Source organism: Drosophila gunungcola, assembly GCF_025200985.1.
Source record: "Drosophila gunungcola strain Sukarami chromosome 2L unlocalized genomic scaffold, Dgunungcola_SK_2 000007F, whole genome shotgun sequence".
Classification (NCBI taxonomy): Eukaryota; Metazoa; Arthropoda; class Insecta; order Diptera; family Drosophilidae; genus Drosophila; species Drosophila gunungcola.
The window spans coordinates 3,386,531-3,405,126 of NW_026453162.1; the positions used below are offsets into that span (position 1 = coordinate 3,386,531).

Genomic DNA, 18,596 nt, shown 5'->3' on the forward strand with positions numbered 1-18,596 from the left:
ATAATGGCAAGAATTTGAAAAGAAAGCAACAATTACAAACACTTGAAGATGAGGGGCGATAGCACTACTATTATTTTGACCGCAGCTATATATAGCTGCAAGTCTAGTGTAATAAAATTACCGAAACCATATGAAATGCATATTTATTCATTAGCCAACAAATTGTGCAAATTTGTATATACTGTGGCCGATCGCTAACGGCTATAAGATTTTTATAAAAAGAAAACCAATCTAAAACTCAGTCGTTGAAAAGGGACATGGCTCTGTTAAGAAACTTTTAAATCAAACTATAACAACTGTGATTCCGATTGCAAATGTAAATTCCCCAAGGTCTATTACTTATCTATCAAAACAACTATATAACAGGATAGCTATGTCGCTTCACAGCCGCTTATCAAAATTATTATTATCAGTTAATAGCGCATTGCCCACATGACGTGCGACATGCAATCGACGTAAACATTAACTTCACGAGCTCTAAAAAAAAATTGGTTGAAGAGTCATTACATTTATATTTTTGTTATATTTATTTATTTTTGCTCACAAGTTACAATTGTATTCTGTGTATGCAGCCACCCCTGGAAAAACAACTGTCTTTGACTTTATTCTTAGGTAACTGTTTCAAGAGACTATAAAAAATAGTTGATTAGAGGTTTCCTTTGTCCGGGGTGTCGGAACGGGACAAAAACCACCGACTAGTGTCTTTATATTTAAGATTTGAAAGCAATATAAATATGTTTCGAAAATACTAAGACAATAGGACAAGTATTACACACTAGATTTAACAATTAATTAAAGCGCTCGAAAATGTTCCTTAGTTAGTACAACTAGTCACACTAAGCTCCCAGTCTAGCATTAATACCAAAGAGTATATATACACGGAATTGTTCAAGTCAGCCGCTGCGAGTGCCTGAGTGCTGTTTATCTAATCATTGGAGATTAGCAGGTGCTAGGTATTTGGTTGCTCCCTTGGATTATTTACATCCGCTTTAAATGTTCCTACCATGTATTTAGACATAAAAAAGCCGCTTAGGTCTAATGCTGAGATTAAATTCACGGCAGGAAACCTTGAATATCATCGATTGCTTAGGAAGCCAGTCCGCGCTGGCGACGCTTCACTCGGGCGTACGGTCCCACCGCTGGGTCCATGATGAAGTCGTAAAGTACTCGTGTCCAGCTGGTATGCTGGGGCATCGTGTCATAGAATTCCTTGGCAATTCGCTTGACCTCGGGCAGCCGTGAGCCGGGCACCGCTGGGAAGTCGTGGTGCTCGTTGTGATAGCCCACATTAAAGGTGATCCAGTTGAGCGGGCCGTAGTATGAGTAGGTCTCAAATCCCTTCGCAAACATGTAGTGCTCCGATATGAAGTGTCCGGCCACCGGGTGCAGTCCCATGGCCAGAATGCTACCGATTAGCAGGTAGGCCAGGGGCTTCCAGCCCAGGAAATAAACGATCAGCGCGTTGAAAGTCAGCTGCACCACGGTGTTGATAATCTCCAGGCGCGTAGGTGGCTTCGGGTTAATCACCAGTGGTCGGAAAATGTAGAAGAAAGGCTGCAAGCACACCCACAAAAACTTTCCGAAAGTGGTGTCAAAAAGGCGCGCCTCCAGCAGTGTGGGTATGTCAGTGTCTATTGCCTCATCACCTTGGTAACTGAAAATGTAAATACAACTGTTTAGAACTAGGAAATGGAAATGAGAGTTGTTATATATGTAGTTTCAGCTAGAACTTTGTTATAATGTTAATAACCGTAACGGGTAGAAATAATATCTACTTAAATTCATCAAATCAATCTATTATTTTAGAAATATTGACGAACTGAACGTCAGCGACATAACATTCGGCAATGACGTCAATAACTATTCCTCCCTTCGAGTTATTTTTACATTTCAAAGAATATTATATATCGGCCATATCAAATTATATCTAACAGCGTTATTACTTAATATTATAGTGACATCTGACCAATTTAGTACTACAAGTGAATAAATATTAGTAGATATAAGCTATTAATTCAAAATTAAATAAATGAAGTATGATTTTAGTGAGTTTTTGGCAGGGTTACCACAATATCAACTTCTTATTGGAAGCAATCAACGACAAAGCACCTAAGAGATTAGGTAAAACTTATCTGCGACTTCCCTGTAAACATAAACAAACACACGTATGCGGTTAAATGCTTTACTTTGCCCTAATAATTCTATTGGGAAAAGCAATAAAAGTGAGCCAAGCTAACTCAACTTACTGTCCGAAACTCGAGTGCCAAATCGCTGAGCTACGTGACCAATTGAGCGCCTACTTGTAAATATGTACATATGTACATATAGAAACTATGTACAGGCCTATCTTATCAACGCAATTTATAAGCACTCAAAAGGGAATAAAATGGATATTGACTCATAAGCTTTTCGGGATAGGGAGCAGTGTTGGTCAACTCATGCCGGCGTTCCAATGTGTAAATGAGTCGACGGGGTGGGATGCTAGTTTTAGTTTACTTTGTGACTACGCCCATTAACAGGGAATAATTCGTATGTGTGGAGTGTATGTGTACAATGTACACCTTACATATGTACGTATGTACGTCACAGATTCAACTCGAGTCGCACGTACCGGTGATGTTCGAGGTGGTATTTCTTAAACGAAATGCTCATGGGCAAGCCGATGGGCAGGTTGCAGATAAAGCCCAGGATCCGGTTGTGCATGGGCCTGCTGTGTCCGAAGGCCAGGTTGTGCGAGATTTCGTGCACGGCCAGCATCAGCGAGTGGTTGATGATGCCCCCAAAGCAGTAGGCGGCCACCAGGAGCCACGACCACGACAGGTCCTTCACAACGAACAGGGCCAGAATCTGGGTGAGCACCATCGCACCGGCTACCCACTTGAAATTGGGGTCGTGACCAAACAGCTTCTTGATCTGCGGGTACTTTTCCAGGATGATCTTGCGCCGCGAGGCGTGCGGCTCCTCCGTGTACACCCATTCGAAGTCGCTGCGCGAAACTTTCTGACCCATCTCAGATGCTTGGATTACAGTTAGGTTGCAGTTCTAGGCTGGACACAGATGACGTTCCACAGGTCGGCGTTAGTAGGTTGACATTACTGTCGACCGGCGCGGCGAAGGAAAATATATAAACGTCCAATTGGGCGGATTGAGAAATATAGTATGACCTGACTGAGATGGAGCTGGAAAATCAACCGATATATAATCGGAAGTGCGATAAAATTAATCGCATCTACTGAAATCGCCAAATACGATGTACTTACTGTTGCCTGTGTTTGGTTAACCACTTTACTAATAACCTAGGCACACCAACACTAGTTGCTTATTGATACCTCGATAAATTCGTTAATTAATCGAAAATGTAGCTAGTCGGAGTATTCAGCCACACATAGTTTGAACATTTTTAAATTTAAATAAAACTAAAAAAACTAATTTAAATTAACAAATATCCGTCGGAAACGAGGAAAGTAAAGAGCTCTCCACACTGCCTCGGTTTTTCCATCAAGTTCGATTGACTAGCGCGATCATTGTGTCTATCCTGGACCAACTTTACTTAAGTTTCGAACAGCTTTTCTCATTTGAGTTTAAATTTGCTTTAAGCAATTGAGCTGGTGGTAATAGAGTCAGAAATCAGCAATGGGCTTATGACACTACATTGTTGAGCTCATTCATTGCTCATTTTGAGCAAGATAACCTATGACGATTCCAATTAGCAATAAATGAATAAAATTGTCAAAACCGATACCCGATAGTAAAATATAAACCGAACTTTGGTATAAAAATATCATTCGATGAAATACCACCGAGGCCGATGCATCAATGAGTAAAATTGTATCTACAAATATTGCTCATTAATTGGAGTTGACGACAAAACGGAATGAAAAAGCGAGGCTTAAATGTATACGAAATAAGTTTTACCATTTAAAGGTAACAACTGAAACCCTTTAAACGTTAAAATTAGCTGGATAAACAAAATATAATAAACAAAACAATAAAGTTTGAATTTAACGTTAAAAAGGCAGCATGACCGTGAACTTATTACCAAAAAAATCTAAAGCAGTATCCACTTAGTTGTCTCTGTCTATCAGCTTCAATGAATCCATCAATGAAGGAGGCGAACAATGTAGTGTCATATGCCCACTTTCCACACAGTCCATCCGTTGGAAACGGTCTGATTTCCACAGAGCACATCCACCTTCAACCTTCTGATGTCAGCTGATCTGAACAGCTGTGGCTCGGCAAAACGTAAGCAAAGTCAAAAGGTCAACCATCTTTGTTTATGTTTTGATGAGCTACAGCTGTTACGATCAGCAGAAACCGGAGTTTCACTTTTTTTCAAAAATCCCAACGGTTTTTTAGGGATGGACTTTGAGGAAAGAGGGTTGCACCGAAGTAACATCGGCTAACTATCGCATAAATTTGTCCGTCAAAGTCCGTCAATTTTTAACGGCGGACTTACTGGAAGGCAGCTTTTTCGACTTATTGAACTGAATTTATATATATTCAATTCTAAATCTTAAAACTTAAATCAACTATCGAAAGTTCTTTTAAAAATACTTCGGGACTTGTAGGCATCAGAGTAGGCGTGGCCTTAAAAATAAAATTAGACGCGGAGGGAAGGACGAGCAGACGGACATCTAGATTGACTCGGCTATTAATCCTGATCAAGAATATAAATGTTTTATAGAATCAAAAGCGTTTCCTTACTCTACACTCATAACACAATCTACCCTAAATTTAGGAAATTCGCCCTATTCATCATCAAAGGCAACCCACCATGAATAAGTTTTCTAAAATTAATGGGACTTCTTTCTTAAAATCTAGGGCAAAAAGCCCTTGAGAAAACCTTTTCTAGAATTAAGATAAATATTTCTTAAATGTAGAGCAGCTTACCATACATTTTAGGGCAAAATTTTCAAAAAATTAGAAAAATTTATAAAAATTAAACATGTTTATTCAAGATGAAATTGTAATTCAAGCATGTATAGATTTTGTGATGTATATTGTCTATATCACCTGGATGTAGATCAGGCACCACCCAACGCCGCAGGCCATCAGCATTGTAAATAAAGTCCGGCTGGTCCATATAGCTACAAGTTTTAGACTAAGTGGGGTAGGCAAACTTTGAAGTAACTTGTGTAAAATATTTAGCATGAATAGGGAATCTACCAAGTTAACATCACTGTCAAAATTAAAGAAAAACATATTGTCCATCACTTACTTAAGTTCCCAACTGGCATCTTGTCAAGCTCCTCGCGCGGCTCATCTGACATTGGGGCCTTACTTTTAATCTGGGTGTTCCCAATTGGTCCCAATGTCTGTTTCACTTCATAATTCGCCGGTGAGAAGGTAAGTGCTCATTGGATGTACAGTCGTCTGCCTTCAAGTTACTTAGGCGGACCCACTTAATAAAAAGCCCGGCATTGAGGAGATTTAGCTACTTTAATTATTACTTGTTTCAGAACGCCTTAGATGATTGTCCTACCCCAAGAGTCGAACTGCAGGTTGGCCTCTCCGATGACACCTGCACACATGTCGAGTTCCAAGCCTGGGATCAGCTCTAGCCCGGAGCCCAATCCCAATCTTAATGCCTCACATACCGCACTTCCTGGATGTTGGCAATCATGGAAATGCCCAGGGACACCGGCACCTTGGCGTGGTCGGGGTCACCATCCGTCACACAATAGTAGCAGGCGCCTAGGAACTTGAGGCGCTGCACTTGGAAGTGAGAGGCAGCCACATCGAATCTGGCGAAGAGGTCGTACAGCACCTTCACCAACTTTTCCATCGTGGTCAGCTGGGTGGTCAGCTCAACCACGTCGGCGGAGAGGATACTGACGTCGGGAAGTACCTGGATGGCCATGAAGTTTTCCGGCCTTTGCGAACCACCGGAGATGGAGCGCTCGAACTCGAGCATGATCTTGTTCTTGATGCTATCCTTGATGGGCTTCGCAATCTGCGGCGACAGGATGCTGTCCAAAAGCATCATTTCCAGGCGCAGGGCGTGCCGAAACCACACCTCCTCCTCGGAGCATGTCGACGGATATCACTTCGTAGCCACGAACATTGCGCGCGCTTTTGGTTTGGTCAAGCGCAATGAAGTGCTCGAAGTGGACCACGTTTACAATGCTGACTGAGGTGGCCAGTAGGGCAGCTCCCCTGACAGAGGGAATCGGCAAAAAGATGTAAATCCTGCGGAGCACAAAGACGTCGTGGGAGGGATCAAGAAGCTAGTCGATTATGTAACAGTGATACTTGATCTGCGCTATATCTGAGGGCAAAAAGTCAAAAGATGCAAATATACCTGTATTTCATTTTTGGGCTTACCATTAAATAAAACAATATTGGCCGACAAAACGGAAGCTCTCAATATAATTCTCAATAAGGAAGTAACCATAACTAATCCCTTTCCATCAAAAAGTAAGTGCATCCGACCGGGCCCTGAAATCTGAATATAAGTTATATAATATATATAATAATATATAATATATAATAATAATATATAATATATTGATTGTGAGCCTAAACCTCGACGGTTTGACGGCTTGCTTACCCTCAAATAGCTCTTCTCCCACAGGCGCTAGTCACCGTACTTTCGAAGACATGGCCCAAACCTCTCTGTACACACAAGTTTATTGAATTTTGTTTTTTTCGTATTCCCTGGTCCAGTTTCCTAGTGTAAGAAAGTGTTAAGTTACTGGTGTGTATAAGTACCAGTACTAAGCCTGCTGTGTATCCCAGTTTTTAGAAAGCATTTTTCCCTTTATTTTTTCTTTATACTTACAGAATTTTGATTGCATTCTGTCTGTGCAGATTAGAAAATGTATAGAAAGGTATTGATTTCCTTGGTTTCTTTGGTTTCCCAATTAAGTTCAGGGATCTTCTGCCGACTCTTTGGTGACCTTCCTGAACGTCAATCATGGCTTGACCATCGCATCAGAAACGGATTTTCAGTTAGAAAATGGGCACCCATTATTGGGCTTCCAAGTTTTGCGGCGTTTGTTGTTATTAATTTTATTTTTATTTGCAGCCCCCAAGCATCCGCTTTTGCCTTCATCAAAGAAAAGCTGTAAAATATGCCGTACTTTCTCTTTGCTGGGGTTTATTTTGGACGCGTGCCCACAATCACAAAACTGTCTGAGAAGCTTGTTTAGTCAAGTTACTATTCGGCAGTTCAGAATTACGCTTTTAATTTTATCAAAATCGGAAAACGATATCATATAGCTGCCACAGGAACTCAAATAATTGTGCTGCAAATCGTCATAGCTTCAATGTTTTTAAACATTTAACGCCAGTCAATCATAATTTTAATGTTTTCAAGAATATTTAATTTGTGCAATAGCTGCAAGGGTATATGAACTTCGGCTTGCCGAAGTTTGCTTCCATATCAGCGGTTCGTGCCACTCACATGCATTGTTGCCATTTTAGCTTATTTCAAGCTAGATTTAGCATATTTTAAAATGAAATAGCTTGAAAAATACTTGAAATGCATATAGCTTAAAATCTGGCTTATTTCAAATTTCATTTAGCTAATTTCGGCTTAAAAAAATTTATAACAAAAAATTTGGAAAAATCCACCTTATTAATTGGGAAAAAAAGGAAATAACTATAGAGTTTTGGTCAGAAGTTTTGATGTATAAGGATGCTGGCCAAAACAAAGCTTTCGAGCAACTGGCGTTATTTGCTTTGCACATTCTTTCACTGCCATGGTCGAATGCTGCGGTTGAGAGGGTATTCAGCCAAATGAACATGGTCAAAACAAAGTTGCGCAACAAAATGAATTTAAAAAGCTTGAACGCAATTTTAAGAATAAGGTTTGTTTTTGAAATTTTAAATTATTTAAAATATACTAAGTATTTTTTTTTATGTTATAGATATGGACTGCGACGTCATGGCAAATGTTGCCATGACTACATACTTCCAACGAAATACCTCGCTTTAGTCAGCTCATCCGCTAAATATATGGAATCGAATGATGAAGTCGATGAAATTATTTCTTTGCTCTAATAGCTATATAAATATAATATCAATAAAAGTAAAAAATCAACTATTTTAATGTTTTCCATGGTTAGCTTATTTTTAGCTTAATTTTTTTAATTTTTAGCTCATTCTAGCTTATTTTTTTCTTCAATCTAGCTTATTTTATCTCTCAAAATCTGGCAGCACTGCTCACATGTCGGAAAAGCATTAGCTAAATGCTAATGCGCCAATGGAATCACAAAAAAGTTTACTAATGCGGCAATGGAATAAGGCAATTAAAATTTCAACGTTTTAAACGTTAAATTCCAACTTTTTTAATATCCCGCTTATGTTTATTTAAACGTTAAAGTTTTGCAGTTTTTATCTTTAAATGCTACAACATTTCTTATCCCTTATCCAGCAGTGTTTTATTTCGTAAAATGCTTTTGAAACTGATTTGGGGTTGCACCGAGCAATTGACCGTTTTTTTATACTTTCCGGGCATAATTTCTCTGAAAGCATTGTCTTTATATTTTCTGACTACTACGAACAGTTTTTAATTCATTTACAAAATAAAAATTAGTAAATTGTCGATCCAAGGCGTAAAAATGTTTATATTTCTGTTTTCCTTGGTTCTCAACCCTAATTTTGTTGCAAAAAGATTTTAAAAAGTTGTTTAAGCCTGATCCATTGGTACATAAGTGGACTTCTTATAGCCTGATTCCATTGCCGCATTTAGCTAATGCTAATTTGATGCGTGTGCTCTTGTTTTCTTGTTCAAAAATTGCGCCATCCTTGGATAAAAAGCAGGTGTTGTGGTGGTGGCCCTAACGAAATATCGTTAAAAATCTAAATTTTCTGTTATTTTTTCTAAAAATTTATCTATCGCATTTATTTTAAATGCGGCATTTATCCTTATGGGATTCCCTGTTTCAATTAATGCGCATTAGGATAAATGCGTTTTAATGAGCCAATGGAATCCGCTATTAAATGTGCCTGATCTCATTGAAGCATTTATGTATAATGTTGCACTTTGATTTTTTTTTTAATTTCAGATTGAAATTTGGTGTTTAATTTCACTAGTTCCTTTCATCTCTCGGAATTTGATTCTTATGCTAATCTCACATTCTTAGAAATGAGTCATGTTATGGAGAGATTACCTAACGATGCGTAATTGTATTCAACAATTATTTAAACATTATATAATTGAATTAGTGGCTCGACCTAAGAGGTTGTTGTTTGTTAAATCTCCCAAAAGTGCGTCTCGTGTGCTGACCTACTGTTTCAGTTATCAGCCAAATAAAAATTTTGTACTTTTGTGTGTGAGACCTACGCCTTCAGTAGACTGAAGCATCAGTTTTTCGACTACAATGGAGAGAATAGTGTGGATTAGCAGCCTGCTGCTTTTGCTGGGCTTTGCAACTGGACTCGGAGTAACTCGATCCGTCGATGCTACGGCCAACGAGCGGATCCTAAGCTCCATAAAGCGGCACATGAATGACAGTGCCGATCCTTGCGAGGATTTTCAGAACTATGCCACAGGCAAGTTCCACGAGGTAAACAAGAAGGAGGATTGGGAAATTACCCAGGATGCCATCAGGGACAGCTACATTGGCAAACTGCAGTCGGTGCTCGATCTGCTGAAGGATCGACTTTTCGTCGACGAATTCTCCGTGGAGGAGAAGGTGTGGCGCTTCTACAACACTTGTCTCACGGCCCCCGAAGGCACTTCCAGGATAAGGCGTTTCCTGGAGTTGGTTCCGCCGGGTGAGAACCTAACCTGGCCGCCACTAGTTGCCCAAGGAAGTCAGTGGCCCAAGCAGCAGTTCCAGTGGCTGGAGACCTTGGCGAATCTGCGACTCTACGCATTGGAAAACCCTTTGATCTTTTTCGAGATCCGGGCGGACTTTTACAGCAGCAATAAGTTCTCCTTAGCTCTTAGCAAGCCGGATTTGTACAAGTTAAGTAATGTGTCCGAAGTCGAGGACCTGTTGAAACGGACCGGAGTGGGCCCAAGGCGGGCTGTGTACCTGGCCAGGAGCATTATCCAACTGGACTCGGATCTTAATGGTCCGACTGGAGTCGATACGTTCTACACATTCACCCTGGAAGATGTGCAGAGTAGGACCAATCTACAGATGGGCAAGTACCTCCAGACTGTCTTTGGCCACTCCTTTGAGAACAGTACCTCGGTGTATGTGAGCAATATGGAGTACTTTGAACAAATCGACGGAGTCGTTCGCAAGTACGACTCTGAGGTGGTGGCCAGTTACCTAATGATTCAATTTGTCCGCTTTCTACTATTCTTGGATGGCAATGGCCCAGAGAAGAAGCCCGCCCAATGCGCCGCTGCCGTCGCATCTCAAATGGAGCTGGCCAGCGATCTGCTGTACGAAAACCATTACTTGGGCCAGGGAAAGCGAGAGGAGTACAGCAGGGAAGTGCAGCGGATCTTTGAGGCGGTGAGCAGAACACTTATGGCCAGGCTGGAGGAGAACCGCATGCACCTGACCGACGACGAAGTCAACTTTCTGCAGCAGAAACTGCTCGCCAAGACGCTTAAAGTGGGATATCTGCCAGACGGTGTCAACCATCGTCGCTTCGTGACCAATTTCTACGACGATCTGGAACTGGACACGCATCCGGATTTCGCTAGGGCACAACTCAGCGTCCTGAGACACAGACAACGTCGATTCCTGGACAAGTTCAATGGGCCTGTTGCCAAGGGGACAGATTACCTTTACTTCTCTGGTTACATTTCAGATAATGTTCCCGGCATATGGTTCGATGACAGTCACAACATCATCGTCATGCCCTATAACATGTTGCTGGAGCCCTACTTTGCGCCCGAAAGTCATGATGTCTTCAAGATGAGTCTGCTGGGATTCTACCTGGCTCGCACAATGATGAAAAGTTTCTTGCCCGGAGACCTGCCCTTCGACAGTGTGGGCAACTACGGAGGTTACCTGAATGAGTTCAAGGAGCGGCAAAGCTATGTCGATGGTCTCGCATGCTTGAATTCTACTGCTCGTTCCAAGGATCTCCACTACCGTTCGGGCGATGTGGTGAGTCTGGGCCTGGTTTACGAGACCTTCTTCGGAGGCAACTCGGTGTTCAACCAGGATCAGCCCGCATTCGCCGATGTGCCACTGAAAAAGCTGTTCCTGCTGAACGTCGCCCAGTTGTTCTCGTTCACTCAGGAGTATCAAGATGAGGTCCAAATGGACTCCGACAAGTTGCGTCTCAGTCAGGCGGTGAGCAATCTGCCGGCTTTTTGCGAAATATTCAACTGCCCGGACACCGCGCCTCTGAATCCGCCGAGGAAATGTGAAATGTGGTAGAAAACTACACTAAACGTACAATATTTGTACCTTTTCAAAATCACTTTTAAAAGTGTGTCGTATAAACTTAAATGTATAAATGAAATCTTCTTTTCCATTGTCAAATAAATACACGATTTTGTGAAGGTTTAATTTCCCCCATTATCGCCAAAAGTGTTTGTTTTTCAAAATCAGGAAGGTCACATCCAATTCCAATCTATGAGTCTTCAGATCATTGCCCTTTTTTTTTGGGCGTATGAGTTGAATATTTTCTATTTGTAGATTAGTTGTCTTTGTATGGACAAAGCTTTCTTTCTTTCTTGCCAAGCCGTCGATTAAAAAAGCCACTATCACTCAAAACTTATTAGATTTCAGATTGAAAATAAAAATGAGTTTGTCGTGTGATTACTATCGAGCTGTAATCGCTCGTAGAAACAAAACATAAGTGGGCAAATTAAATGAAATTAGACTTTTGTTTTAATTATAATATTTACTTTTGTTATAATTATAATATTTATTTTTGTTATAATTATAATATTTATTTTTGTTATAATTATAATATTTATTTTTGTTATAATTATAATATTTAAATATTTTCTATTCGATTTACATTTTTTCACTTTGATGTTCATGCATAGCGGTTTTTTGGTATTTTAAATATAAAAATACTAAAATGGCACGAACAGCTGATCTGGTGATAGCCTGATTCCATTGGCGCATTAGCATTGTTATTATAGCGTATTTCCACAGAGACCCATCCACCTTCCACCATCCGTTCCACATTTTTTGAAAATTCCAACCGTTTCCAACGGATGGACTGTGTGGAAAGAGGGCATTAGCTAATGCTACTCCGACACGTGAGTGGCACGAACAGCTGATATGGGTTTGTTTACTTTTGAATTTTTGGCAAATCCAAAAGAAATGAATTGAAAATAATAAATATGAGTGAGTTTACTCAACGCTTTAATGCTCAGCAGGACATCCATAATGCGAGCGAGGCATTTGCCAACTTGAACGACAAGGCAGGGAAGCTGATGGTGTTGTTTGACGGATTTGCCAAGGATACCACCGCAGTTTCAAAAAAGAGCAAGGATCCCCGTATATGTGGGAGTTATTTCCTGCCAGAGAGGTAGCAGTAATGCATTGTGAGCCTGCGAGCAGGATTTGCTGCGCTTGCTATTGGCTTCAGTAATCTATACGCAAAATATATTTTATATTCAAAAGAAATCAAAAATTGCGCCATCCTTGCATAAAAACCCAGGTGCTATAGTGGTGGCACTAACGAAATATCCTTAAAAAAAAGTATTTTCCGGTATTTTTTCTAAAAATGTTCGGAACGAATGATTTTTAATCGCATTTATCTTAACTGTGGCATTAAGCCTTATGGGATTCCCTAAATGCGCATTTGGCGTTTTAATGCGCCAATGGAATCCGGCTATGAGACCGTTAACTTTTGAATTGTCGCAAATCCAAACGAAATTAATACAAAATCATAAATACGTGTGAACTTATAGCTCCTTTTCACACTGATCCATTTCCCAACTAGTCCGTTAAAATTTGAAAAATGTAACTTAAAATTTCTTTTTACGCAGCCCATCCTTGAAAAACTGTTGTGGTTATTGAAAAAATCCGATTTCCACAGAGCACATCCACCATCCACCTTTCGGTATCAGCTGATCTGCACAGCTGTGGGTCATCAAAACATAAACAAATATGGTTAACCTGCCAACTTATTACTTGACTAGCAACCCCACTCAGCTTGATAATTTTATAAATAAAGCACCAAGGAGCGTGTGAAAATTACCTAATCAATAAACTAGAAGATTTGCATACCAGTTGAGCCGTAAAGTAAAGTTTTTTGTACTGATTCCATGCAGTCAATATGAGCTCCATATTGTGGACTTCAGAATCGGACGAACTCAAAAACCTTTTAATAAAACCAAGCACACAGGCACACTTTTTCCCTTCAACTTTAGCTGCCTATGCAAAACCTACGAATTTCGGTTCCATGAGCATCATTTTAAAGCACACTCTGAAATTGAATTGACAAATTTTTCTACGTGTTTCAGCTGTTTCTTAGGAGTGGTATATTTAAACATAATGTGTACAAATGTATTATTTGTTTTTAATATATTTTTATCAATAGTTCTAGAAAAAGCTAAAACAAAGGTGCGGCAAAAATATGTTCTGATATTGTGGCTTTTGCGTTTTGTTGCTTGCTCTTTGCAGCTTGTGGTATCTTGTACCTGGTTTTAAATATTACTTTTTTAGATAGATGCAAATTCTGTTTTTTGTATATATTTGTATATATTTGTTGTTGCTGGTTGACGACGCAGTTTTAAATTGATGATACACAGAGAAGAACTAAATGGATACAGAGGATGTCCCGGCTTTCGGCCAAATTTTATAAGCTTCTGCGGCTCCTTGATGTTGTTTCTGCCGAGGCCGCTTCTAATTTGTTGTTTTGCTGTTTCTCCGCCGCTGCTGATGATGTTAGTGCTCTGAGTCCGCGTCTAGTCCTTGGTGTTGGATGGTCGGCTGCCTTTTTAAATTAATGGTTGAATAAATATTTAACTTGAACTTTAATTTTTTCGCTGATCTTTGAATAATTTATATTTGCGCTCGGTTATCGATTTCGCAGTTCTTGGTTTCTGTTTTGCTCACTCACTTTTTATTTAGAATTCTTTTTAGTTGTTTGCGGATCAGCAGAAAATATTTAAATCAAATCGGCAATATTAGCAGGCATTTCCTCAATTGTAGTATGGTAGAATTGTTCAATATCCTTAAGGATTCGGCGATCGTCATCTGTAATGAAGTTGATCGCAACACCCTTGCGGCCGAAACGACCACCGCGACCGATTCTGAAATGGAGTGCAAAAATGAGAATATATTTTTAAAAAGTCGGCTCCCGTTAAGGGAGTGGTGAGGGGACAGGACAACTTACCTATGAATGTAGTTCTCGCGGTTTGAGGGCAGATCATAGTTGATGACCAACGAAACCTGCTGCACATCAATACCACGCGCCAGTAAATCAGTGGTAATCAGGACACGAGAAGAGCCCGAACGGAATTGTTTCATGATGACCTCGCGATCACGCTGCTCCATGTCGCCGTGCATGGCCGAGACAGTGAAGTTGTGGCTCGACATCTCCTGGGTCAGCTGGTCCACCTAAAAAATTGGAAAGAAATACGTAAGCCCAAAAAATTACATACATGGGAGAAAAAATGAAAAATGAGTAAGCTAACCTTGCGTCGGGTGTTGCAGAAGATAACCGACTGGGTGATGGACAAAGTGTCGTACAGATCGCATAGGGTGCCCAACTTCCAGTTCTCCTGCTTCACATTCACGTAGAACTGCTTGATACCTTCGAGAGTCAGTTCTTCCTTCTTCACCAGGATGCTGACGGGCTCACGCATAAAGCACCGGCTCACTTCCAACACATCCGGCGGCATGGTAGCAGACAGCAGGATGACCTGCACGTCAGGGGGCAGCATCTTAAACACGTCCTGGATCTGGTCCTTGAAACCGCGCGACAACATCTCGTCGGCCTCGTCCAGCACGAACAGCTTGATGTACTGGGTACGCAGCACCTTGCGGTTGATCATGTCGTAGACGCGGCCGGGCGTGCCCACCACAACGTGGCAGCCGGACTCCAGGATGCGTGCGTCCTCGCGCACGTTGGTGCCACCGATGCAGGCGTGCGAGTGCACCTTCATGTACTCGCCCAGCGCCATCACCACGCGCTGGATCTGCGTGGCCAGCTCGCGAGTGGGGGCCAGAATCAAAGCCTGGCACTCGCGAATGGACGTGTCGATTTGCTGAAGGATGGCAATCGAAAAAGTGGCAGTCTTGCCAGTTCCTAACGGAGATAGAAAGAAGAAAACAGATTAATATACTTGGTTTGTGGAGTAGTATACTATCTTTGGTGGTTGCTCGAATTTTTTTGGTTAAGTAAGTTTATGATAACACAAACATAATGTCGCACAAGATAAGTAACCTCCTAAAAATTGTAAAACTACCTCACGCCCTTAATTTAGTTTGTTTGAAGAAACCTTTGAATGTGGATAATTTTCTTTGATTCAAACCAAAAGATCGGTCGGACCTTCTCCGGAACTCAAAAAAAATGTATAATAGGTAAATAAATATATATATATTTTTCAACAAATTTAAACTTTACAATCTTTTGTACTGGGAAAATAAACTACAGATTGAATTTCACAATTCTTTGTACTATATTTTACATTTACACACTCGATGTTTATTTTGTTTTCTTTTTAAAGTAAAGATTGAACAGTTACACTACTGATCAGTTACACCTTCGAAACATTTATATTGAAACACTGTACAGTTGCTATACGATAGAGTATAAACAAACGATCACGCCTTACTTTTGTGTAATCAGGGTAAATTTCATTTCGTCGGAAAGTATTATTTTTTAACCATTAAAAAGGTTTTTTTTTAAGCTTGTTTAGACAGTTTCTTTGCTACATGCGGAGATATTAGGTTTCTCTTTTAAACTGAGAGGGTAGAGCGCATAGAAACAGACGAAAATATGCTAGTGTCGAAGTATATATGTATTTAAATTCGAAAATGTTCGGCGTTTCAAACTAAAACCAAAAAAAGTTTTTCTTTACAAAAGTAAAACAGCAAGTGGGGTTTTCTTTGGAGAACAATAAACTATACTAAATAAACAGTTTTATCGATCGTTAAAACCCTGCCAATGTGCATTTCAGGGTGGATCTGGACATGATCCCCTGCATGGATTACGAAGGGCAGGTGCAAGCAACACACAAATAGGGGTGCGAATGGACTAAATGCAATTCAGAGACCCTGCCAAATGAATTAGTGCGGGACGGGATCTGTAGGTAGATCGCATTTTTCATGGATGACCTTTACACAGCACCACCGTTGGTGTTGGGCAAGAACAGCCGAAAATCGCCCGGAAGAAAGTTCGACGGACGACCTTGTTTCCAAGAACTTTCTTCTGCCCGGGCGGTTGCGAAAACGAAACGCAGCCGGCCAGCGAAAAGTGGCGCGCAAACGCAGACGCCGAAAATCGAAGAGAGGAGAGCAGCGAAGAGGAGAGGAGAGGGCGGGAGAGTGCAATTTTAACAAAGAATACAGGCGCAGCAGCTGAGTCATCGACACTGCTTGCCCGAACATTTTTTCGCCGACTTCGCACATTCTCGAACGATTTTCTTTGTCGATGAGCTGAGCTGATCATGGGGAGCAAGGAAACTTTCGGGATATGGTGGATGGGGATGGGGATGGGAATTATGATTATGTACTCACCAGATTGAGCCTGGGCAATGACGTCGCGACCCTTGACACAGGGAATGATGGCGCGCTGCTGGATGGCGGACGGCTTTTCGAAACCGTAGCCGTAGATGCCGCGCAGCAGCTCCTCGCGCAAGTTCATGTCATCGAAGTTGTCGTACACCTCGTGCCAGGTGGACTCGATGACTCCCTCGGGGTCCATGCCGGCGGGACCATCCTGAGCTATTTCACTTCGGTCATCCCTGCGGAAGGAAGGAGCGCGAGAAAATGCGTTAGTGGGCGGGACACAAACTCCGACTTCAAGGGTACAAATTTTCCAGCCACATTTGTGGGTTATGGTGAATCGCTAACAGTGAACAGTGAATAGTGAAAAGCGCTTGGCAACGCAACTTTGGAGCGGCACTCACATTATCAACAATAAAGAATTGACTAGGTAAACTTATATCCTGAATTTCGACGGCTTGAGCTCGGGTTACTCAATCAATTTGTGCCGTGTCTGCTTGAACGAATAACAGAGAATTTGGGAGCTACTGCTGCTTGCTTTGTTTCTCCCTTAGAAGTATGAACGTGTTTCCAGTCCGTAACGAATGAGGTGCGCTCTGTGATGCGGTGTCTTTACGTATAAAAAAATGAGACTGGACTGCTGGTTGCGACGACAGCTAGGCGGCCTTTTGAGCGATGAGTTGCGAGAGTCCGCCCCTGAGCGGGTGCGAGCGGGACGACTCTATTAGACGCGTGTGTCAATGTCATTGAGTGAGAGCAGTCGGGCGATATGTGCACGTAACGGCGGGTCCAGTGTTGCTTAACGTAGGTTGCAATAAGTAGTAGCCGGTTAAAAATGGCAGTAGGGTGGGAGAAAACTATCCGAAAGGCAAACTTTCCCTATGGCGTGCAAGTTGGACCCACGAAAATCGAGATAGAGCGAGGCTAAACCAACCCACAATCGGAGCAATTCAATTAATGTAGAATTTAATCATCATTCTGCGTCACAGTCCAGTCATGAGTCAAACGTAAGTGTATGCGAGAATCTGAGTCAAGTGGCAAAAGACGTCACCGGATTTCAGCAAACTCGCCTAATTCGGATGTTCCTACAGGCTGAATAAGTCCACTTAAAAAAACTCTCTTGGAGCAACCACTGCGCTCTCTCCAGCTCAAACTGTCTTCCCCTCCTCTCGCATACACTCCCCTGCGCTGTCATTCGGGCGTGTAATTTTTTTTTTTTGCGTGCCACTCATTCTGACCGTCAGAAATTTAAAAATCTTTTTTTCTTATAGCCGCACACTCGAATCGCACCAAACCGTTGCCGAATCGATGGAGCACCGGTTCACCTAGCCGATTTCCACATTTCGAACGCTTAATCTAGGAAATATACTAACATTTTCTGAAAATTATTTGGCACTTTTTATACACGTGCTGCTACTGATTTGTTAAAACCAAGCAAAAGAGGCTCCATCTTGCAAAAGTTTTAGTGATGTAAGAAAACATCGCCGACTATCGATAGCTCGATCGCCATATATCGCCAGCTGTCAGGGAATATCCGGCGTTTCCGTCGCGATTTCGGAAAGTAGCATGCACCCACATAGGAAGACAAACATTTTAAAATTTCTTCTATAAAAGTACAAATTTTGATTCTACATTTTCATGAATTTGCGCATTTTACGTGATTTTGGCAATGCCACCTGAATTCAAGGGCTGCATCTCGTTAGCAAGGTTGCCAGACCTCGCGTCCTTAATTGTAATCGAATCCTCTGCGATGACTCACAGGTGATTTATATATAAACCCGACACTCTATTCTATACTTTTTAGGAATAGTTGCCAATTGATTTAATCTTGTTAATCACGACAAATGATTCTGTAATATTAATAAAATATGATAAAGTGTTTATCAAGGTTCCACACCATGGTTCGAGTCGGGGGTTCAAATATTTAACCCCCGACGGTTGTCATTTAGGACATGGCCTAAAAATTTATATTAAATTTTTATTCCACTCCGATCAGACAATGTATCGAAAGCTTCGTGTTTCTTGAAAATGGATCATTAT

At 41.2% G+C, this 18,596-nt stretch overlaps 4 protein-coding genes and 1 long non-coding RNA gene across 6 annotated transcripts; 2 read left to right on the forward strand and 3 right to left on the reverse strand.

Moving 5' to 3' along the window:
* Positions 1–505: 505 nt before the first annotated feature.
* Positions 506–3,186, reverse strand: LOC128253157 (sphingolipid delta(4)-desaturase DES1). The gene is made up of 2 exons (XM_052981370.1): positions 2,612–3,186; positions 506–1,654 (listed from the first exon to the last, which is right to left on the reverse strand). Exons 1-2 carry the CDS (start codon positions 3,007–3,009, stop codon positions 1,087–1,089), a joined length of 966 nt encoding a protein of 321 aa, XP_052837330.1. The 5' UTR covers positions 3,010–3,186; the 3' UTR covers positions 506–1,086.
* Positions 3,187–5,025: 1,839 nt separating this feature from the next.
* LOC128253213 (adenylyl cyclase X E-like) lies at positions 5,026–7,420 on the reverse strand. Its single transcript, XM_052981443.1, is given in 3 exon segments — positions 5,026–6,023; positions 6,025–6,227; positions 7,406–7,420. Coding segments are annotated over 3 exon segments (660 nt in total). The 3' UTR covers positions 5,026–5,581.
* A 144-nt stretch (positions 7,421–7,564) lies between these two features.
* LOC128253191 (uncharacterized) lies at positions 7,565–8,047 on the forward strand. The gene is made up of 2 exons (XR_008267395.1): positions 7,565–7,811; positions 7,872–8,047. It is a non-coding gene; the product is annotated as an uncharacterized LOC128253191 (long non-coding RNA).
* Positions 8,048–9,326: 1,279 nt separating this feature from the next.
* On the forward strand, positions 9,327–11,297 carry LOC128253214 (neprilysin-1-like). Its single transcript, XM_052981444.1, has one exon. It carries the CDS (start codon positions 9,327–9,329, stop codon positions 11,295–11,297), a length of 1,971 nt encoding a protein of 656 aa, XP_052837404.1.
* A 2,042-nt stretch (positions 11,298–13,339) lies between these two features.
* On the reverse strand, positions 13,340–18,054 carry LOC128253152 (eukaryotic initiation factor 4A). 2 transcript variants are annotated; one of them, XM_052981361.1, is made up of 6 exons: positions 17,930–18,054; positions 16,569–16,795; positions 14,522–15,135; positions 14,221–14,444; positions 13,945–14,137; positions 13,340–13,818 (listed from the first exon to the last, which is right to left on the reverse strand). In XM_052981361.1, coding segments are annotated over exons 1-5 (1,212 nt in total). In that variant the 5' UTR covers positions 17,932–18,054; the 3' UTR covers positions 13,340–13,818; positions 13,945–13,992. The 2 variants fall into 2 exon arrangements, with proteins under 2 accessions (XP_052837321.1, XP_052837322.1); XM_052981362.1 differs by lacking the exon at positions 17,930–18,054 and adding an exon at positions 16,961–17,171.
* Positions 18,055–18,596: the final 542 nt, after the last annotated feature.